The sequence below is a fragment of the Borostomias antarcticus genome (genome assembly GCF_949987555.1).
Source record: "Borostomias antarcticus genome assembly, chromosome: 4".
Taxonomy (NCBI): Eukaryota; Metazoa; Chordata; class Actinopteri; order Stomiiformes; family Stomiidae; genus Borostomias; species Borostomias antarcticus.
The window spans coordinates 13,944,837-13,968,082 of NC_140237.1; the positions used below are offsets into that span (position 1 = coordinate 13,944,837).

Sequence of the window (23,246 nt, forward strand, 5' to 3'; positions counted from 1 at the left end):
GCAAATGAACAAGTTTTCGGCCTTGATGGTGATGATGACTTAAGGCCAAAATGTGTCCGTTTGCCCATTAAGGGGAGACACTACAGTCAAAATGGTGTTTTTTCTTCTGAACTTCAATTTTCAGATTTTTCAATATTCTTCTACTATTACATGTATACTATCACTACATTAACAGAGAAATGGCGAGACTTGATTAAAAACTGCTATTTTTCTAATTGTTGTACCTGTGAAATAAGCATATGAATGCATAACGCTTATCTTTACCGGCCATTTTCTTAAAATTACGTTTTTTCAGTACCTGACGTCACTTGGTACCTGCTATCTCAACTTCCAGGGTTGGAACCAACCCAGCTATTAATATTTAAGGTTTTAGTATATTGTCAAAACAAAAGTAAAACATTAAGCCTGACTTTATCAATTGTTTAGATAGTAGGTACCGAAATATATGCACATTTACACATATTTAATGAGTTATTGCCTAATTTGTATACCTAAACTTTTTTTGAGAGAGAAAGTGTTATACAAAAAATCCTATTCAACTGTAGTGTCTCCCCTTAAAACTTTAAAGACTATACTACTGTCCATCTCGTGAGTGGCAGTTCTCTTCTTTATTCACTGGTCTACATGGATACATTAGTTAACTGATAATGGCCTACGATGTAGCTACTGTAACACCTGTAACTATGTATCTACTCTACTGATAGTCATGTCTCTCCTATGAATTATTCAAACCATGTTTATTGCTCTGTAAATGTTCCTAGCCAATAGATTTAAACATCTTCCAGGAGCTTGCTCGATCATCTCACGGAGAGAGGTAAGAAACCAGGTAAGAATCTTTACAGCTCACCTATTTCGGCCTCAGCGTTTTTACCTTCTGGATAAAAACATCTTCTAAATTGTGGTGAACTGGTCAAAAAACTCAAGAAAGCTACAAAAAATGTAAAGAGGACAAAAACGTACCTTCCACAGGTTTGGTGATGATGCCCGTTACCCCGCCAACGACACCCTGAGGGCGGAGAAAACGACTGTCAGGGCGCCATGGAAACATCATTTCAAGATTAAAACTTGCCAAAATAGACTAACTGCATTCTTAACAAGGGTGCTAGGGGAGGACAGTGCATCCTAGTAGCTCATTCAGTTCAACGTGTTGTGTTTTGAACTGAAAAAAGAGAACCGCAATGGGTTGTGGTACTAAATGGAAAGTTAACATCAGAAGTTATGTACTGTGAGTATACATAATGTCACAGGTCTAATATTCTCAACAGTAGGTCCCTGACTGACTGTCTTGTTACAGTAGGTGGTCACGTTGAGGTGGCTTTAGTAAAAGGGGCTAGTTCGATGTTCAGAACAGGTCTGGCCTTAACCCCTGATTAACTACTGAGGGAAATACAGAGCACAGTAGAGAGCAGATCCCCCATCCTGATATCAAGGAACTAAAAATATTGAAATGATAAAGCTAACAGGAGGTGCACATCAAACTTGAGATGGTTGAATCCCATGGTTGAAATATATTCTGCTAAAACTTGCTTTCGTCACCTCAGACCTCCATTTGTCAACCCTGTATGGTCTGACCCAGAACAATTATTAATATCCTCATATCTCCATGTTATGTTAGTTGTAAAGAGAAGTCTGCTTGAACAGCTAGTACCATAACCATAATTCCATTACCATAATCATGGCATGGTTCTATGTTAGCAGTACCTTGAGGAAGCCCTTCCCTCCCTTGGCCAGACTCTCTCCAAAGTCCTTGGGCGGCCGGTTCATCTCCTCTCTGCGTTTCTGCTGGTACTCCTTATCCATGGTGATGGCTGCCAGACCTTTCCCCACTGAGCCTGTGATTCTGGACACCATGCCGGCGGCTCCACCTGGTGGACAGAAGAGGAAAGACAATCAGACGGGCAGCACTGTTTAACACAGTTACCCACATGGGACCCAGATAGCAAGCGGATGTGTAATGATTCTGGGCCATATATGGGCCGGAACTAAGCCACAAGGGCCAGATCTGGCCTGTATATGGCCCAGATCCGCTTGCTATCTGTGGATTTAATATTGTAGACGTTAGCAAGCATACATATACATATGCAGTCAAACACATAAACACCCACAATCCTTTGCACACACCGTACACACACATACTGTACAGCCTTACCGACGGTGTGGCCGAGTAGACTGCGCACTCCGATCACGAAGCCTTCTGCGAACTCCTCGGGCCCCTGGACAGCTCCCTGTGAGAGTAGTGGAAAGGCACAGCTAGATAAGCAGAGGACAAGAGCCATCAAAGACCACCATGGTGGCTGTAGCTCAGTTGGTAGAGCGGGTCGTTCAATGGTAAAATGGTAAATGGACTGCACTTATATAGTGCAATGATCGAAGGGTCAGTGGTTCGAATCCCAGCTCCGACTGTCCACTTGTCGAAGTGTCCTTGAGCAAGACACCTAACCCCAAATTGCTCCCAATGAGCAGGTTAATGCCTTGCATGGCAGCTACCGATATTGGTGTGTGAATGGGTGAATGAGAGGCCATTGTGAAGAGCTTTGAGTGCCGCTAAGGTGAAAAAGCGCTATATAAGTGCAGTCCATTTACCATTTACCAATGCATATCGAAACATCTAGGACAGCAATAAGATCATTTGGAATGTGTGTGTAGGTGTGTGCACCTCAGGTTGTGTGTGTGCAAGTGTGTGCGTGTGCGTCACCTGAAAAGGCTCGTAGAAGAAGGCCTCCACTCCTTCCGAGAGCCCTCTGATCAGACCGAACGGATTCCCCAGGACATCCAGGCCCAACACCAGCACATACATCTGCTTGAGGAACTACAGGACAGGGAGGTCAGAAGAGTATAGTGATCTTTAAGGTGGAATATACCAGAATGTCAACGTACTCCTTGTGTTAACATGGGTCAGAGGAACTGGTGAACCGGGGGGGCGTGCCATCTAACCTGCTCGCTGTAATGACGAATTACAGCCCACATCAGCTTCTCTCTCTTGTAGAACTGGTATCTCACCTCGAAGAACGCCAGTCTGTCAGAGACGGAGAAGGGAGCGAGGGAGACAAGACGAGCGTGAACCAGTTAACCCGAGTCTTACACAAACGATGACACTTCGATTTCTGACCACAAGCATGTGGTCGAACGGCGCCGGCATCTCACTTGAAGATGAGGTCGTCCACGTCGGTGAGCGTGGCCCCGATGCTCTTCAGGAGCAGGTTGACCGACTGGATGGCCACCATCTCCTGCTGTCCAGACTCATCCCCACTGGACCCCAGAGACAGACTCAGGTGCAGCTGGAGAAGAGAGAGACAGAACACCATTAGATCTTTGACCAACGGTCCCAATTATTACATGTTAAATGGTAAAGTGAGAGCACATCAATACACTACTGGATGAAATGATTATTGATTAGTACCTGATCATTGTGCTGCAGTCAGGCACACCTGATTAATCACTTCATCCAATAGTGTAGGACAGGAAATAGAGAAGCATGTCTAATTTCAGGAAGTACTGGAGTTGTGCATATAGCCTATTGCATTCGACTGCAGCTGTGAACTTGAAATTGAGAGCAAAGTACCACGCATATCCGGGCATAACCTGGACAGCTCTCGTCTGCAAATCGAGTGCACGCAATGATAACCCGATTGTGGTCAAATGCAATTAGCATATGAATGAAATAGGTCAATCTCAATGTACTTGATAATTTCAATCAAATTCCAAAAGATGGCGAGATGGCCATAAAACACACATACAATCACACAAATTATATTTTTTTCTTTTTTCCAGGGCACCATCAAATTAGCTGTGTCACCAGTTCATGTGAGACATTTACATTTCCAACGCAGACAACAGTAGGAAATTGAGGAGGACTCTGTGTCTGTAGTGCTCTCTATCTGCGCTCGGTGTCCTGGTGTGAGGAGGAGGATCTCACTTTGATGGGGGAGATGTGGAAGTGCTCAAAGAAGCTGAGTCCAGACGCGTCCGTCATGGACGCCTCCATCAGCTGCGCCTGCAGCATCTCCAGGTCTTTCTCTATCAGCTTGGTCTATGAGAGGAAACAGTGCGTTTCATATGAATATGGATTAGGGATGTTAACAGTTAATCGACTATCGATTAATTGCCGATAAGAATTTAGTTGAGTTGGTTAGTTGGTTACTCGATTAATTGCTTGTTAATCGAAAGGATGTTATTTCTTTGACATTATCAACGGGAGTTGTGTGAAATGTAATGATTTAGGGTCTGACTGCACATGAGGGCGCCATGCCATGTAGTGAAGGGTAATTGGAATGCTGGGAAATTTCAACGACACAGCGGAAGAAAACAAAAATGAAGAAAGAGAAGAGATAGAAAGCGATAGAAGAGAGATAGAAGAGAGAGAAAGAGAGAGAGAGAGAGAAGAGAGAAAGAAAGAGAAAGAGAGAGAGGAGACAGAGATAGAAGAGATAGAGAAGAAAGAGAGAGATAGAAGAGAAAGAGAGAGAGAAATGAGATAGAGATAGAAAGAGAGCAAGAGAGAGAGAGAAGAGATAGAGAGAGATAGAAGAGAGAGAGAGAGGTTTTGTTACCTTCAGTTTATCAGCCTGTGGATCGGTGGCTGGGGTAAACAGAGCCAACATGGCTCCCAGGAAGCCCTGGTCAATCTTCACAGCCATCTCCTGAACCAGGGCCATGAAGTACCTACAGCACACAGGGCCACACCATGGTGACATCAAATACTGTCTGACTTATCAGAATGGGACTATTCACATGGACAGTGGGCTGCAAAATGAGTGGCACCTCTGACTGGCTAAGCTTAAAAGTGCATAAAAATATAAAGAATATAATTATAGAGAAACTGAATATACCAACATGTGTGAAATACTGTACTTTATTAATAGTTCAATGGAATCAACCAAAATCAAAATTATTTAATGCCAAATTAATTTAAACAAAATCAAGGTTTCATAATTATTGGCACCCCTCATTTAGTACTTAGTGCAACCCCCTCTGATAAGGATAACAGCATGGAGTCTTTTCCTGTAATATTTGACAAGGTTAATGAGACATTTGGAGAGACTTTGGACCATTTCAAGATCCTTCATATTCGTGGGTTTGAGCTTCAACTGCCCATTTCAACTCAGCCCACAGGTTTTCTATTGGATTGAGGTCTGGAGACTTGAGATGGTCGTTGCAGAACATTGATTTTGTTGTCAGGGAGCCGTTTCTGTGTGGATCTTGAGGATTGCTCTGGGTCATTGTCTTGTTGGAAAGTCCCAGCCTTCTGGCAAAGGCAACCAGATTGTCAGCCAAAGTTGTCTGATACTTTGAGGAATTCAGTATCCCATCAATCTTAACCAGTGCCCCTGGACCTCTGGAATTAAAACAGACCCAAAACATCACTGACCCCCCACCATAGTTCACTGTGGGTATGAGGTGCCTCTCCTTGTATGCATCTCTGATTCAACGCCAAACATGCCAATGCTGTATCTGACCCAAATGTTCAATTTCTGACTAAAGCACCTTCTTCCCGTCACCAGGATGTGCTTGCTTCTGTGTCTTTTTGTCAGAAAAGGCTTTCTAAAGGCACCCCTTCCCAAGAGACTGTGGTCATGGAGGTTAAGCTGATGGTACTTCCTGAAACCTGGTGACCCTGAGACGCCACCCAGGCCTGACATTCTTTCACTGTGATTCCAATTATTTTTGCTTCACCATCCTCCTCAGTATCCTGGGGAACAATATGCAGTTGCGTCCTCTACCCATGAGGTTTTCAACAGTTCCATGTCTTTAGACTTTTTAAATAGTTGCCCTTACAGTGCTCAGTGGTATATTAAATCATTTGTGGATGTTCTTGAAGCCATGACCAGATCTATGAAGGTCTACGACCATCTGTCTCTTTTGAACTGCCAGTTCTTTTGTTTTCTTCATGGTGTTGGATGACAAAGGGATATTGCATGCGTGTTTCCTCATTTTTATACCATTGTGAAACATTAAGTGATGTAATGGCTCAATATAGTTCGTTAAGACTTAGATGAGCTTAAGTACAGTGAGAGGAATTTAATATCTGGATTAATTTTTGTAGATGCTATTTACAATAATCTTTAAGGTTGCCATTAATTGTGAAACCTTGATTTGGAAGGAATTAGGAATTCAATTTTTTATTAAATCAATAAATGGTTTTGATTGGTTCCATTGGAACATTAATATACATAAGTACAGTATTTATCACATGCCGGTATTTGGAGTTTCTCTATAATAATGTTGTTTAGAAATTTTTAAAATGTTGTTTGTGCACTGCCTGCCAGGGGTGGCAGTAATTTTGGAGCCCACTGTAAAAAAAAATAAAAAATAAAAATAAATAAAGGGAGAAAGGGTAGAAAACTCACTTGAACTGCATCACTTGACTGTGCTCATTAAACCTGGTGATGATACTAACGTCGATGAAAGGCTTGGGTTCTGTTAGAAAATTAGGCAAAGGAGTTAATTCAAACATGACATGTCATACACGCAGACTACTTCATGGCCCGTACAGACTAGTAGTAGAAGTAAACACAAAGAGGTTTGCCAGGGAGTCAGAATTCGGTGCAAGCTGTGGTGCTCAGAGTCAAAGAATAATAATAAAATAAAGACAAAACGATTGTGGACCCGTTCCTGTGTGTCATGAAGAGGACAGTATGGGCTGTCTATCCTTCAAGGAGAACTTGAGTTAATGGATGTTAACATGTAAAGAACACTGTCATCCTATTGGTCACCGTCAAGGTACTTCATGATGGTCGCAGGAGATGTCAGACTAGGCAGGAAAACACACAAAAACTCTGACATGCTAGACTTTTCGTCGGGGTGTCGTAGGGGTGTGCATCGGGGTGTCATAGGGAGTCCCAGACGGCAAATCGCTGGTCTTCGATCATGTCACACTACAAGGCTTTTCGCCGTTCCCGACATTCATAATCGGGCCGGACGCTGGACATTTAGTCGGCGACAAAGAATCAACCCAAAATTGGTGTGAATTGGTGTAGTCTGTACAGACCATAAGGTACAGTACGGCTGGGAGGCCTTGGTTTACCTGAGTCCAGTGCAATGGTCTTTGGTGGGGGTACTGGGTGGAATACGATGGGGAATATTGCACCAGGTAACTGGTTATCCACCTGTAACAGACACAGAACAACAGAAATGTTTCAAATCAGACTCATTACTGTATGGGTTACATCTACCCCCATCTGTGTGTGTGTGTGTGTGTGAGTGTTAGGGATGGGTATCGTTAGGATTTGATCGATATCGGTATCGATACCGATACTGCTTATCGATACCGATACTTAACGATACTCTTATCGATATTACTTTACCACTTTGGGACTCATACACTGCGACTGGCTGAGATTTACATAAGCTAGTAACTTTATACTGGTTAGCAATAGTTAGCTAACAAATTACCCTAACTTTAGCCTATATGGCAAATTCTGGCTGGCTACGATTCATACCTAGGCTGTTAACTCATCCGGGAGAATATTAAATGAAGGTAGATACCCATCTCTATTGTGTGTGTGTGTGTGGCCTATGTGTGTATCTGTGCGATAATGATCCATAAGCTATTCAACTTGTCATACTCAAGCTATATGAAATGTGTGTGCATTCACTGATTGTATATTTTATATTTATAATTAACAGTAACATTGCTTGTGGTCAACATGCGCATTAACGAGTACATCCTGGTACCTGGAGCCAGTGCAGCTGGGCTCGGAGGCTCCTCTGGTGGGGAGACTGTTTGAACTCCACCTGGATCCCTGACAGGAAGTTCCTCCTGATCTTGCATGAAAAGGGCAGGCGCATCAGCATGGGCAGCTTCCCAAAGTTCACCTACAGTAGATCAAAAGGCAAGTTTCAAGTTATTACTTGGTCCAAAGTTATTACTTGGTGTAAGTTTTGAATAAAGGCATGTCAGAAATACAAAGTCACCATAGGTTTCTTATTTTCCTCATCTAAAACATATCTAATCTAGGCAAGGCAAGGCCAGTTTATTTGTATAGCATATTTCAGCAACAAGGCAATTCAAATCGCTTTCATGAGGCATTAAAAGCATCAAGACAAAGTGCAACACATTAAAGGTCATAAAACGAAATGCAAAAAAGGACATTTAAAACAAAATGCAGGAAAAATAAAATACAGGAATAAAAGTAACAGTGCAGTGTATTAATAAATAATTATGCCATAATCTAACAAACAATATGGCCTCACCTCGATATTGGTCTCCAGTTTGACCCAGCCCAGCTCACTGGGCCTAGCGAGGTGCTTCTGGTAGGCCTTCTCCAGGAGGTTGATGTTCTTCTGGTGGAACGCCTTCCAGCGGTTCTTGGGCATCATCTCCCACACCACCCCAGAGCTGAAACGAACACCATCAACACACCGTCTTCAAACCCGCCTCTTCACAAAAGCTTTCTTTTGACAGTTCTCTCATGTCATTTTTATCTTTTATGTGCCAGGTAATGTTTGCATCATGTTTTTATTATTGTATCATCTATTATGGTACTGATGTGCTGGATGTGACTTGGTTGTGGATTTATTGGATGTGTAATGGATGTGGAGTCTGGATGAATGTACTACATTGTTGTTTTTAACTTTGTTTTATAGCACTTTGAGATTTCTCGGAATGTAAAGTGCACTATAAATACAATGTATTATTATTATTATTATTACCATCTTGACCCGAGTCGCAGCTTATCCTAATGCCTGCAGTATACATGTGTGTATGTGTGCGCGCGTGTACGTTGTGTATGTGCAGCGAGTGTGTGAGGACGTGAGCGAGCGCGTTACCTGGTGATGCCCACGTAGGCGATCTCCTGGCGGTTGTCGTTATTAACGAAGGACAGGCCGAGGTTCTGCAGTGACACGTTGACCTCCTGCTGGAACTGCTCCAGCTCCTCGGCCTGCCGCGCCTTGGTCACAACCGCCACGTCCTCCGTGAACAGCAGCACGCGCTGGCGTCCGTCCAGGAACGACACCCAGTGGACCTGGGACAGGCCGTCGTACGCAAACTGGCCACACTCGTCCTGAGGACGACCGCCATACAAATGAAAAATACTGTAGTAATAATAATAATTATAATAATTATAATAATAATAATAATAAATGTTATTCATATTGCACTATACATTCCGAGAAATCTCAAAGTGTTATAAAAACAACAATGTAGCACATTCATCCAGGCTCCACATCCATTACACATCAAATACATCCACAACCAAGTCACTGTACACACAACACTCCTACAGTACTAAGTTATAGACAGTATCCCATCATAATTCATAAAATCTGTCTTTCCTCATGGAAATATCCTCACCAAATAAATCTAACCTATGCATCGCACCCAGCGCCAAAACCTCACGTCCTCACCAGAGAGTAAGCTATGGCCGCAACCAACTAGTTTGTTTATTTGCGTGGCCTACCTTGACCAGATCCAGCTCTCCAGAGTGCTCTTTGCAGTTCCAGGTGAGTTTGCGGAGCCCTGCTGGATTGTCCCAGGAGAACCTCTGGGCCTCTCCTGGCTTCAGCTCTCTGCTGCCTGATGAACCACTAAAAACACACACAAACAACACAGATACAGACTACAGTATATGACTGCTTCCCTCTGGAATATGTAGGGGCGGGACCTATGCCCACCCTCCCATTGCTCTCTGTAAAGCACATTGTGCTGCTTCTGTGTATGAAATGCGCTATACAAATAAAGTTTGATTTGATTTGACTCAATTCAAGATTCAAGATCAGTTTATTGCCCTGTATATGGTTTACACATCTTTCCACACTAACCACAAAGTGCTACAGTACTTTCTCATGGAATAGGTTATGGATCCTTGGGCACTTCTTTGTATAGTGATAGTGGTTGTATTCGTGTTCCTCCTTATGGGAGGTATTATAGAATCTCATAACGAATTGAATAATTCCAGGGAGAAGTTGATATATAGTATGTGTGCGTATAAGCCCAGACACTTGGTCTGAAAGTATGTCATACAGAGTACAGTGACATACCGACTGCTCTGAGCATCGGGGGTAGCTGCTGTGTGCTCACCTCTGCTTGTAGCTGACGGTGACCCAGGGGGTGTGGTTGACTATGAGAGCAGGGGCGGCTCCGTCGTAGTAGTCGGTGAAGCTGATCACAGTGGAGTGGTCAGAGATGTTCACGTCCACTATGACTCCTCCATACTGGTGTGGGGTTACAATGTAGGAGAGGAATAAACAGTTTAGATATAACGAACTCTGGCCGCACTCTTCCTATGTGAACTCATTGCTAACAACAACAATTTGACCATCTGATCCCTCCAGAAACTCAGTTGTGATCTGTACCCTGGAGAAGGCATATTCTACTATATACTACTACTATACTACTTCTACTATATACTGTACTACTACTGTATTCTACAGGATTGAGTACCAGGCCTAAGGCAGTCTTCATCATATCCATTTATTGGCTGGAGGGTGAGGAGAACCACTATTTGAGTTAGTCAACAAAGAACATACTATTCCAGTTCCTCGTGTGAGAAAGGTGACCTACTCACCATGTCCATGCCCAGTAGGGTGCCGTTGTCCTGCTTGTTGAAGAAGAAGGACTTGGAGGAGGAGTCAGAGCCCACCACTCTGACACACAGCTTCCCTGTGGGGGTCTCTGGCCACAGCGGAAGACACTAGAACACGCAGGGGTTAAAGGTCAAACAGGACACACACACACACACACACACACACACACACACACACACACAAACCCTATTCACCTCAGAGGATGAGATGTAGTGCCATTTCCCATTGGTGGAGCCCTGCTCGTGCTGCACCTCCCCCACCTCCAGCTCGTAGGAGGACTTGTTGACCAGCGTGTAGAACGGACTCATGGTTACGATCCGGGTCAGGTTGAAGCTGCTCATCTGGATACTGACTCCAACCTACAGTACAACATATGGACAAAACAAAGAGATTCACTCTACTATTCACTGACGGTTGCAATGTACTGTACTTGTAATATCAAATCACTGTGTTTGATACAGTAGATCACAGAGCACATTAGGGATGCATGATATATAGGCAATCATATCGGTATCGACCGATGTTAGTCATTTTTTAATACAGTATATCGGTATCGGTCCAATTTGCAAAACAGGGCCGATGTGAGCAGCAGATAATTATTTCTGTCTTGCTGCTGTTGTGTGTGTTTTTGAGAGGAAACAATGTGGTAAATCTATGATTTATCAGCTTTTCAGAATGTTTTGGAAATAGAGACAGTGTTTCCATGTGTTTTTCAGTATGTATAACATTTGATTATCATAGAAACTTGTTTTTATACTGAACATATTGACATCGGAGAATATCGGTTATCGGCCATGACGGCAATGTTAATTTCTGTTATCGGTATCGGCCAAAATATTTATGTTGGTGCATCCCTAGACCACATTATCGCATTGTCTCACCAGGAAGTCCATGGTGTTGCCCGGGCACCTCACACAGCCGTAGCTCCCGACTGTGTCCAATGAGAAGCCGTCAGACCAGGAACTGGTGGACACAGAAAGCTGGAGCTGCGAAATGGCCCACAACACCCATTGTTAGTCCATAACAGTTTCCATTTCCCTTAGTTTCATCAAACCTCCATTGTGTGGCTGAACACCCTTCACCACTATCATCTGCTGATGGTCCTCGCCAGCTACCTTGTTCTTGCTGAAGATGTTCTTCTTCTTGAAGGAGAAGAGCACGACGTCGCGGAAGTCGGACGGGTGTTTGACCGCCACCTCCTCGGCGCGGTACTGCAGGACCCGTGACGTCTTGTTGATGACCCAGTAAGGGCTGAAGACGGACAGGAAGAGCTGGCCGGGCACGCGCGACACGTGCACGCTCACGTCCACCGTCAGCCTGGGGTCGGCGTCGCAGGTGAAGCAGACGGGGAAGAACTCCGCCATGTCCTGGCTGACGCACACGCGGCCGCTCCAGTTGCGGCCCTGGTACTTGACCAGAGCCAGCTCCATGATCTCTCCACCCACGCGGGCGTTGAGCACGTCGGCCGTGCAGCCCTCCTGCAGCTCGTGGAACTCCGCGGAGCCCTGGAGGAAGGAGGTCAGGGACTTAGTGACCCTCTGGGACTGAGGTGATGAAAGATATGCCTCTTTTTTGACACACACATTTTGACAAACTTTAAGGGCAATGGGCAATATGCATAACTCCAGTACTTCCTGAAATTAGACATGCTTCTCTATTTCCTGTCCTACACTATTGGATGAAGTGATTAATCAGGTGTGCCTGTCTGCAGCACAATGATCAGGCACACCTGAATAATCATTTCATCCAGTAGTGTAGGACAGGAAATAGAGAAGCATTTCTAATTTCAGGAAGTACTGGAGTTGTGCATACAGTATAGCCCATTACAAGACATCACTGACCTATCCCCAAATAAGATCTTACAAGAGTTGTTGTATAGTCTGTGGACAGCAACTTGCAAACTGACCAATGAACCACCTCTGTGGCCTTGTGGTTAGAGTGTCCGCCCTGAGACTGGGAGGTCGTGAGTTCGATCCCCGGCCGAGTCAGACCAAAGACTATAAAAATGGTACCCATTGCCTCCCTGCTTGGCACTCAGCAACATTGGGGGGCTACATCACCAAATGATTCCGGAGCGCGGCACCGCTGCTGCTCACCGCTCCCCCAGGGGATGGGTCGAATGCGGAGAACAAATTTCACACACTCAGGTGCGTGACAATCATTGGGACTTTGAAATAATATAATATGTCGTTGCTCTCCGACTGGTGCGTAGTCCTGAAAATTGCAATCAGAATAAAGATAGATGGGGACCGCACTCAAAGAAATGTCTTGTGTATTTTTATTGGCACAAAACATTTTCGGCCATCCGGCCTTAAACAACAAACAAACTTGTTTACTTATGCACACTAAAGAAGGCCAGGTGGCTGAAAACATTTTTTGCCAATAAAAATACACAAGACATTTCTTTGAGTGCGGTCCCCATCTATCTGTATTCGGATAATCATTGGGACTTTAAAGGATAAGTCAGTGTCCAGCCCTTGTGTAGCGTACCTCCAGTAGGTAGCGGATGGTGTAGGGCAGCAGGTTGCGCAGGGTGGCGGAGGGGTGCAGGTGGATGATGTAGGCGGGGTCCCAGTCGTCCTCCCCCTGGCTGGAGATGTGGCGCAGGTCGTCGGGCACGGCCAGCGCGGTGATCATGAGGGGGAGGAACCTGCCATCGGTGGCCGGACACTGGAGCTCGGAGCGCACCTCGGCGCTGCGGTGAACCTGCTCCTTCCACGACACGCAGGTGGACGAGGGCTCGTACAGACCCTCCAGACGGCCCGACGGACGCAGGAACAGCTGGCTCCTGGGAGGGGCGAGGGGGTCAGAGAGGGGCCAGGGGGTTTAGAGAGATGACGTCATCACTAGAGATAACAAACCACAACAGAAGTACATCGAAGACTTTAATAACTGTGAAACAAAAAGCGTGCCGTCATTGTGCTTAGATAAGGGATTTATAAGGCCTGAATGATTTGAGTGCACTCAGTCCGTTGTAATGCAATGGAATTATCCATAGTTAATGCATGAAATTATCCATGGTTAGTGGTGTATAGTGTTGTATGAGATCAAGGAACTAGAAATAGCTGCTTACTTTTAATGTTGTTGTGTTTTTTTTTATAAAAATGTAATTGGCCCCAGCTCTAGTTCAACAAGCTGACCTACCGTCTATTCATAAAAAGTGTATTATCAAACAGCATAACGCTAGCCCTGAATAACTGAATGATTAATGACTGAATTTCCTCATCTTACCTTCCAATAAAATTATAGCATCCTTTGTCAATAACATGCATATGAAGACCTTTAAATAGACAGGTCATGTGCACAGTACTGTAGATAGAATCTTTCATTCAAATGGAAAGTAGTTCACATAATTAGGACTACTAAATTAGTTTTACCTACAATAGTACAGTGATCGCTAGCACCATACATGCTCATTGGAGATGAATTGGATGAGATGAATTATATACTCATTTCATATTTCCTACCTTCCTAGCAGGAGCAATGTTATGGAAATGTATCATGTGAGCAGACACAGAAATCTCTTCTCAACTCATGTCAGTATTATTGAGAAGCTGTCCACCATGGTGGCTACCTGTAGGACTCCAGGACCACATGGGCTTCCTTCTCAGGCTCCACCACTCCGATTTCCACCAAGGCTCTGTCGGTCAGGCAGTACTTCAGAATGGTGAAGGGCACAGAGAAATGGTTTCTGATCTGGAGTGAAGAAAGTGACAAAAATTAGAGTCAAAAAAAGGTTTACTCAACTCAATAAAATGATTACTTAATAACGAGAGGAGACACAAAGAGACGACACAATAAAACACACAAAAAGAACAATAAAACTAAACACAAAAAGAGACGACCGATGACAATTGACCTTTTATGTGTTTCTTGCACTTTGTTTTGATGCTTTTAATGCCTCATGTAAAGCACTTTGAATTGTCTTGTTGCTGAAATGTGCTATACAAATAAACTTGCCTTGCTCCCCCCCCCCCCCCGAGGATTAATAACCTTCTCCTGCTAATGGTTATCCATAAAGGTGAGCTGATTGTCTGGGTGTCGGAGGGGTGGTCAGTGGGAGTCTGACCTGCAGCGGCGAGCGCACGGTGATGACCTTGTTGCCCTCGGAGGCGTCTATCTGCAGCAGGACGGACACGGCCTCCTGGAGCATCGGCCCGCGCACGTTATAGAGCCGGCGCCCCGGCTTGTCCACCGCGATGTTGGAGATCACGCTGTACCCAGAGGGCACTGGGGGGATGACATCATCACAGGACATCAGTACATGACAAGGGAGAACGCGCTGGAGACCAATCATTACCTTAGGATTAAGAGTCATATATATCAGAGGGAAGTCACACATCTGTGTAAATCCTGTCATCTATTCATCAATCGCAGCACGTATCAATGGAATAACATTAACAATCCTCTCCAGGGTGCCTCTCCGCTCAGTTCATTTACATTTACAGACAGCATATACAGATGGAACCAAGAAATGACGCAGTAACATGCACTGTACAGTGCGTACATGCGAACAGTGAACAGGCTGTTCTTAAAGTTGCACTGAACTGAAAAAAGCATTCTGTCCCATTTTGGTTCACATAATTGGTCATAGTGTTCACTGATGTATGCCAAAAAAATTACAAAATTCTACTTTTGTTGTAATCTTATATCAAAGTATATAATTTCTTACTTCCTGGAAACGGTAGGTCATGTGCAATGACGACAACAGGTACCTTAGATTTAAGGCCAATAATCTCACGACATCCACCCGTCAATCAACGCTATCCTTCTATCGAATCGGTCTAAAGTTCTTAAAACCCGTCCACTTGTCAATGTAACAATCAAATTCCTCTAAACATATGTCCCACCCTCATAGCTTGTTTGCGTCGGAAATATGTCAAACTACGGAAGTTAGATGATCTCAAACGTCCGTTTCAGTGCGACTTTAAGCTTACACAAACAATGGTCCATGTGACGAAGTGGCTCACTGAGTCATGCTTACATCTCAAAGTAAAAAAAAACTACAGTTTGCATGTTTTTCCTCAAAGAGGGTCTCCGCTAACTCTAGCACCTACTAACTACTGACCGATGCTGAGGTTGAAGAGGCAGCTCTCTTGGCGTTGCAGGGCAGACAGTTTGCCCCGGGTCGAGGGTTCCAGCCTGGAGTGCTCCAGGTCAACGCTCTGGTCCACGCCCACCTCGTGCAGCTTGCCCATGTTGGAAGAGTCCACCAGCCGCAGGTTGGCGCTGTGCTGCACGATGAAGGGGATGCCCAGAGCGTTCCTGACCGTGAAGGGGGCCTTCTCCTTCAGGGAGTGGTTATAGGTGGCAGCAGTGCCCTCTGAGAATGCCTGATCACAAATTGCAAGATGTTGAGAACATAGGCTAGTGAGAACTTAATTGTGCCCTAGATGTTGATCTGGGTCTAAATGAAATATGTATATTTTTTAACAATATTTTTTATAGATTTTTTGTACAGTACTGTACACACCATACACTAGCTGCATGGTCAGATAGAACTATACTGCTATAATAGCATTCAGCAATTTTGGAAATAAGAAGTGCTGACACTAAAAATTAGTCTATACTTGAATAGGTTTTGTAAGTGCTGGAATAACAATATAGAATAAGAACCAAAATAGTCAAAATAACAGGCTGAATACACTATCAGGGTTATAAACTCATCATTACCAGACTCTGATTGTTTTTCACTGCCGTTGTTTTCGCGTTTGGAAGTACATGTAAATTAATGCAGCTGACGGCTCACTATGGCTCATTCACTGCCATGTAATGCAAAAACTACGGCAGTGAAAAACAATCGGAGTCTGTTAATGATGAGTTTGTAATCCCAGTAGTGTATTCAGTCTGTTATTTTGACTATTTTGGTTCTTGAAGTGGTGTTTTTATAGTGAACTTTTAACATTGAAGTCAACGGGCACTTCCGAATCCGTACCACCAATTACATCAGACTGACCAATATGGCCGCTGGCGTGAATAAAGCGAATTACAGCCGGGCCTGACAGCCGGTGGAAGCAAAGCAAATATACCGACAGCCACGCTGTATTCATGCGTGATCAAGTAAACAAAGGGTAGAACACACCACACAAATAGGTCATCTGCAGCTTATCAGACACAAATAAAGGTAAATTGGCTTGATGGGTGTCGACTTGCAAGTCAAATTTACCCAAACTGACGCTTTATTTAATGTTCTACAGCGACAAAGATGTGCTGCAGCGAGCTGATTGGTTTGTTTGTACAGGTACAGTACCTGGGCTAAGTTGTTGAACACGCCGAGGCAGCACTTTGATATGGTGATGTTCATGGTGTCTTTGGAGCAGATGTTGATAGCCATGCACGGTTCAGGAAGAACAAGGAAATCATCACCAGGCACAGGGCTTTTGTCCTGGACTGGGTTGTTCTTCATCTAAAAGGGAAACGTGGACACCGTGATGAGCACGTACAGTGAGTAGAGACAGTATAATTAAAATTAAAAAACTGAAAACAAACATTGCGTTATCATTATACTGATCGTATCAACTCAACACAAGTACATGTGTTTCCTCTTACCCACCAGGCTGTTATAGGTAATCTGTTCCCAATAGCTTACCTGGTTAAATAGGGTCATACGTAATGAATAAATACGTTTTTCGGTCAATGCAGTGACTGCCTTAAAGAGGCACACTTGTTTCAGTTGATATTATTTGCATTAAATGCTTGAATTCTGTGTAGGCCTTTTTAAATTCACTGTTAGTGTAGCTGTTTCCCTACATGGAAAACAGAAACGTGTCCAGTGACGTGTCGCTGTCACTGAGGGTGTTTGAACTTTTTTCCCCACAATTTTGTTGCAGTATTTCCAAAATAAAGGAAATGTCTACACTGACGGTGATTTTAAAAAGGCCTTCACACTGAATTTTAGCATTTCATCTAAATAATATCAACTGAAACAAGCGTGATTTTGCCCCTTTAAGCATTTCATTGTACCTGTACCCGGTACATATGACAAATAAACCTATGTGAACTAACGTTTAATTTAGCTTTGGTTTAAGACTAAGATTGTGAGAAATGAGTGTGTGAAATTTGTTCTCTGCATTTGACCCATCCCCTGGGGGAGCGGTGAGCAGCAGGGGTGCCGCGCTCGGGAATCATTTGGTGATGTAGCCCCCCAATTCCAACCCTTGATGCTGAGTGCAAGCAGGGAGGCAATGAGTCCCATTTGTATAGTCTTTGGTCTGACTCGGCTGGGGATCGAACCCACAACCTCCCAGTCTCTGGGCGGACACTCTACCACTAGGCCACAGAGCTGGTTTAGATACTGTAGCTGAGGTTGGTGAGGGTGTATCTCTGCTATACCTCCAGTTTGAGGTTCCATCTGCGTTTGCCACCATCCACTCTCTCAATGAGGGGTTCCCACACTGCATGGGTCTCATTGAAGTAGTTCACCTGCGGACAGACAATAAATGTTTTAGCGTAATATTAGTTTACCTGTGCTAATGGGAGTATTTCATGAAAAAGAGATCCTAGATGTGAGTTCCAACACAATTGGAAAGAAATAAAACAAACAAGATGAACAATTTCCTCTGTGAATTGAATGACTGAATACTGTACCATGGCATCTCAGAGGATAACATAAAATGAGAAGATAAAAGCCCAGAGAGCAATGCCGAGTCTCACCTCCAGGGTCATATCAGCGCTGACGTTGAGCAGAGACGACCAGTTCTTGGCCATCCCGGAGAAGGAGGACTCGGCCAGGAGCAGAGGTACGGTCCTGTGGCCCAACCCTGACTCCATGGTCACCTGGACCACCTTGACGACCATGGCGAAGCTCTCGCCCACGTTCCTCCCATCCTGGTCACTGAAGCTCTCTGTGACCTCGGAGGCGGAGTCCACGCCCAGGAACCAGTAGTTGCAGGAGTAGATGTTCATGACCGACCACAGACTGCTGATGTCCTCCTTCTTCTCCTCGCTGTGTTCGTCCTTGGCCTTGGCAGTCATGGCCGCCGTGATGTTCATGACCGTGTTGAGGATGAAAGGCGAGATCTGGAGGAGACGGGATAGGGTGGCGACTTTATTGACGTGCGAGGAAGTTTGATAAAAGTATCAACGCTTGTGTTCAATCGATCGACCTTGACGAATTCAACTTACCTTTACAATGACTTCCTCCACAGTCACAGAGCCAGTTAGAGGTTGGTTGGGGTGAGTCTTGGTCTCCAGGACAACAGAACATGGCCTGAACACCTGTGGAGGGTATCACATTTAGACCAGTGAGTGGAGCACTGCTTTCTTTTTTGACTGAATCTTTATTTTCCCAAAAGGCAATTCACACTTATTGCTCAGGGTGATCACGGCCGGCGTCCCATTGCCCTGACGATAGTCCCTGCGTGGACTGAAACGTTTGCATTTGTTATTGATCCCTGCTAAATCCACTAACCTTTTGATAAGACTTTGAGTCTGGTTATCTTTTTGTGTCAAAGTCCTCTTTTGCAGCGTTATGACTATTGTACCCGACTACTGCACCAAAGACAAAACCAACACTAGGACTGATGTCAAGTGCGCAGCTCTTTTCCTGCTATTTCTTACCGTGGTGACAGCCTTGTCTTCCTTGTTCCTGATGAAGGGGCAGGCCAGGACCTTGAACTCGCGCAGGTTGGCTCTCATGCTCTGGGTGCCGTCCTCCTCCGACTGCAGACTGAAGTCACACTGGAAGGAGGCCACCAGGGAGGGGGCGTCGGCCCTCATCAGGTTTCCCACAAACACCACCTCGGGGTCGACCACCACCGCCCGCAGCCTGGTCTTCAGCATGGGGGCTGGGGAGGAGCAGCGGGGGGCAAACGGTTACCGAGTTGTGGACCAGAGAGGAAATGGTGGACAGTACTGAGAGCATAAGGTCAAGGTCAAGGTCGACTTTATTTATATAGCAGATTTAAAATCAACCGAAGTTGCACCAAAGTGCTTTATAGTATATACAAATAAAATAAAATAAAAACAGACAACAGAAGAGAATATTAAACTATTATAATAATAAAATATAATCGTATTTCCTCTGTGACTTCAGTACACGGATGTATTTATGTTTCTATAAACTTCAAGTTTTGAAGCTCCGCCCCCCACCGGTGTCGGGGTCAGCGTAGGGGCGGGGCTCCGCCGTCTGTCTCAGCGCCAGCTGGCCGGCCTTGTCAGGCGGCGCGGCGCCGGTGGGCGTGGCGCCCGCGCTCTGGGGCAGGGCCTGGAGGAAGAAGTCGGCCACGGCCATCAGGAACTCCACGCTGGCGCATAGGTACAGCTTCTGCAGCACGGCCACCACGTCGCGCTCGCGTGCGTTCTGCCGATACGCCACGTCAATCATGGCCTCACCGCTCTCCTCGTCCCACTTCCTTATCATCCTGTGGGCGGAGCATAACGCAGACCGAGCGATAGGTGGATTCAAGTCATGTGATTTACATTTGAATTGTTGCACGCCCGTCTGGGCTCCTGTTTTTAGAAGCCTTACTCTAACACCGCGCCCGGGGACAACAGTTGAAAATTAGCTTTAAGCTAATACTGACATATTTATAGTCATGTTTTTAATGTGTGCTGTTGATTAATATGTACTGTCCCTGTACGAATAAAATCGTAAATAAATAAATAAAAATGTCAGGCAGGCACTTCTACTCATTATGCAGGCCTCAATTGAGATTATTCACACCCACCTGTCTGTCAAGCAGACCTGAGTCAAAATACTACATGTGTATTTGAATCTAATTTACTTTTCTGTGTATGATTGCTCATCTGGCACCATAGAAACAAGGGCTGTCACGAAATATGCAACCCCCCCCCCCACACACACACACACACACACACAAACTCAAGCAAACACAAAGTATTTTAAATAGTATTTCAAAACTAGATCTGCTGTCAAAACAGCCATAGGAAGATCCAGGAAGTAAAATCAGACCCCCTCTTACCGTGAGGTGACCCTCTGGATGCCTGTCCTTAGGTCGTCCAGGGTACAGGAGGTGAGGATGGTGGTGACCTCCATGGTGCCGTTGTTCAACATCTTCCCCGAGGCCTTCATCAGACGGAGAGCGAACTCGCCCAGACGAAGGCTCTCCTCATGCTGCCTCACGGCTGCCTTCTGTCAGGAACACACACACACACACACACACACACACACACACACACACACACACACACACACACACACAAACAATCAATTAGACAAACAATCATTAGTAACAATGAAACATAAAACGCAACAAAAATTGCCAAACATTTAACCCAGATATATCAGTTAAGTACAGTGCATCCGGAAAGTACTCACACCCCTTCACTTTTTACACATTTTGTTATACAGCCTTATTCCAAATTTCATTAAATAATTTTTCTCAGCAATTCTCAGCAATCTACACACAATATCCCATAATGACGAAGTGTTTTTTTTTCTTTCTTTTTTTTACTGTATACTGTATACCAAACACAGTATGCAGAGAAGAGAGTCCATTGGCTGAGAGCCATAGCCATTGCTGTGGGTGGGTAATTAGTACTGGCAGTAATGTGGAGTGTAATGGAGGTTTCTGTTGGTAACAAGGTATGTTGAAACCCCTCCATGTCATTAACTTATTATCTGAGGGCTTGGAGAGCACGTTGGATGTGGGAGTAACTACTATCATTAAAGATGTGGGCTTTGGACAACAAAAGCTAGTTAATGACTAGGTCTATTTGCTTTGGTTCATATGAAAAGGCCATATGAATTCAACTATTAACATATTATACTATTATAATGAAGCACTGACACAATGACCCAGGAAGTGTGAGCTATTCAGCAGAGCTGATGTTCAAGCTGAATGAGGAACCATTCTGAATGGTTGTTGTTCCTGTTCTTTGTTCATGACCTTCCAGCCTTGAAAGCTTCTATCAGTCTGCTTTTCTAAGGCTTATACTGTTGTACAAATTAATAGCTTTCTTTGACTCCTTACATTCGAGAGAGAGAGGTTGTATAAGAGAGTGTTTGGCAGCTACCTCTTTGGGATCATGGCTGTAGAGGACTAGTCCCAGAGACTCGATGTTGAAGTTAAACCTCATAGTTTCCAGGGGCTCCTCTTCCTCCTGGTCAGTGGACTCCATTGGTTTCTCAACACCGTCTTAGGGAAAAGGGAAAAATGGTGGGAAATTAATATAGCTAAGCTACAGTATGACATGCATATACTGTACACATAAACACACACACACACACACACCATACAAACACACACTAAGACAAACGCATGCACGAACACAATATTTGGTGCTTTATTTATTGACTTTCAATCAGTTTGCCCTCTGACCTTTGAGTGGAGATCGTGTCTTTAGGGGCACGGTGATCCCCTGTTTCAGGGCGGTCTCTGGACTGGTGTGGGCGTCTGACTGCAGACTAGCGGCCTCTCCCATGTTCTCTGTCATGATCTTCAGCAGCACGGTCAGGTCATCCTGACTCAACGCCACCTTAGGGAGTAAAAGGACCAGGATGTTGCTAATGTAGCTAAAGAAACATGGGGATACTCCGACTCTAATGCTGTAACTTGTATAATCCCTATCTTGACTCAAGCTAGATTCCTACTAGAAGTCAAATAAAAAACCCTGGTTAACTGGTGAAGAGTGTGCAAGTGGGTGCTGAAGCCACGTCGGCGTACATTCATGGGCTTGAGGTCTCCGTCGATCTCGATGGTGGCCATCTTGTGGTACCAGGCTGCCGCCAGGTTTCTCTTCACAGTCAGGAGCAGGTTGACCGGCTCCAGGAGCTCCGTCCTGGGCTGAGACGACTCCTTCTCCAGGTAAACCCTGAGAGGACCCGGAAGCAAAGATGGCTTACTTTCTTACTTATCCATTTACTTATTTACAAGCTAAGGCAGGGTCGCTATGCAGTAAACTGTTCTTTAAGTGTAACTTTAGACATGTCCTAAAAACAAGGCAACTACATAGAGATGAAGGCGCCTATTCCTGTGTTGGGGAAGTTTGTAAGATGCGTTTTTGTAATAAAGAATAAGATGCCCCATACCTGGAGAGTTTCAGCTGGGTGAGCTGGATGTCCATGTTGTCTATGACAGCAGGCAGGGGACAGCTCTCAACAGGAAGCAGAGAAAAACTGTTCCCCACCGTGATCAGACCCAGGTCCACCTCCAGTGCATTGTGGGAGAGGGAGGACTGTGGGATGATGATGAGCGGGGCCTTCAGCCTGATGTCCATGGAGAGACGGAAGCTCTTCTGGGCCAGGTCCCTCACGCTGGACGCCGCCTTCTCTGCTGCCTGAGCCGTGGCCGCACTCAGGGCCTCCTTGGCTGTCTGGAAGTTGTTGGTGAAGTTCTGAGGGAAAAGGAAAGAAAACGTTATAAACACAGACTGTATCAAAGATACATATAAACATCTGCTCAGTTATTCAGAGGCTAGCCTCCAGGTGAAGATGTCTTTCATCTGACGTACCAGCAGAGACATGACAAACTTGTGGAGGTAGACCACTTGGATGCAGCCGACGTTGAGTTTGACCTTGCCGTCCACTTTGGAGGTGTCGGCGTACCCGGCACCTTCGGTAGCCTTGGGCGTCAAACTCATGGCGAAGCTGAACACTTCGTCCCCGACGATAGAGATGGCCTGGAGAGGATCAAACAGCCTGTTGGCATGCTAACAGCCTTGCGGTATTTGAAATGTCACAATTCAGAATTTCTACTGTGGTTTTCATAGATGCACTGCAGTATTCCATTGCTCAACTGTCATTTCACATGAATTTC

General features: G+C 44.9%; 1 protein-coding gene across 2 annotated transcripts in view; it reads right to left on the reverse strand.

Moving 5' to 3' along the window:
* The window catches only part of vps13c (vacuolar protein sorting 13 homolog C), a 77,352-nt gene that overhangs the window by 7,023 nt on the left and 47,083 nt on the right, over positions 1 to 23,246 (reverse strand). For both annotated transcript variants that reach the window (XM_084436541.1, XM_084436540.1), the window contains 35 exons: positions 22,942 to 23,109; positions 22,520 to 22,824; positions 22,155 to 22,302; positions 21,810 to 21,966; positions 21,505 to 21,626; positions 20,451 to 20,620; positions 19,618 to 19,889; positions 19,087 to 19,313; positions 18,652 to 18,744; positions 18,181 to 18,546; positions 17,860 to 17,949; positions 16,778 to 16,933; positions 15,596 to 15,860; positions 14,597 to 14,757; positions 14,102 to 14,223; positions 13,018 to 13,315; positions 11,643 to 12,032; positions 11,409 to 11,513; positions 10,722 to 10,886; positions 10,509 to 10,634; positions 10,022 to 10,155; positions 9,402 to 9,528; positions 8,770 to 9,005; positions 8,194 to 8,338; positions 7,675 to 7,815; positions 7,025 to 7,106; positions 6,348 to 6,417; positions 4,551 to 4,662; positions 3,917 to 4,030; positions 3,145 to 3,278; positions 2,935 to 3,016; positions 2,696 to 2,809; positions 2,150 to 2,225; positions 1,702 to 1,865; positions 961 to 1,006 (listed from right to left, as the gene is read on the reverse strand). In XM_084436541.1, the coding sequence (XP_084292667.1) occupies positions 961 to 1,006; positions 1,702 to 1,865; positions 2,150 to 2,225; positions 2,696 to 2,809; positions 2,935 to 3,016; positions 3,145 to 3,278; positions 3,917 to 4,030; positions 4,551 to 4,662; positions 6,348 to 6,417; positions 7,025 to 7,106; positions 7,675 to 7,815; positions 8,194 to 8,338; positions 8,770 to 9,005; positions 9,402 to 9,528; positions 10,022 to 10,155; positions 10,509 to 10,634; positions 10,722 to 10,886; positions 11,409 to 11,513; positions 11,643 to 12,032; positions 13,018 to 13,315; positions 14,102 to 14,223; positions 14,597 to 14,757; positions 15,596 to 15,860; positions 16,778 to 16,933; positions 17,860 to 17,949; positions 18,181 to 18,546; positions 18,652 to 18,744; positions 19,087 to 19,313; positions 19,618 to 19,889; positions 20,451 to 20,620; positions 21,505 to 21,626; positions 21,810 to 21,966; positions 22,155 to 22,302; positions 22,520 to 22,824; positions 22,942 to 23,109 (5,683 nt within the window). The remainder of the gene's footprint in view (positions 1 to 960; positions 1,007 to 1,701; positions 1,866 to 2,149; positions 2,226 to 2,695; positions 2,810 to 2,934; positions 3,017 to 3,144; positions 3,279 to 3,916; positions 4,031 to 4,550; positions 4,663 to 6,347; positions 6,418 to 7,024; positions 7,107 to 7,674; positions 7,816 to 8,193; positions 8,339 to 8,769; positions 9,006 to 9,401; positions 9,529 to 10,021; positions 10,156 to 10,508; positions 10,635 to 10,721; positions 10,887 to 11,408; positions 11,514 to 11,642; positions 12,033 to 13,017; positions 13,316 to 14,101; positions 14,224 to 14,596; positions 14,758 to 15,595; positions 15,861 to 16,777; positions 16,934 to 17,859; positions 17,950 to 18,180; positions 18,547 to 18,651; positions 18,745 to 19,086; positions 19,314 to 19,617; positions 19,890 to 20,450; positions 20,621 to 21,504; positions 21,627 to 21,809; positions 21,967 to 22,154; positions 22,303 to 22,519; positions 22,825 to 22,941; positions 23,110 to 23,246) is intronic.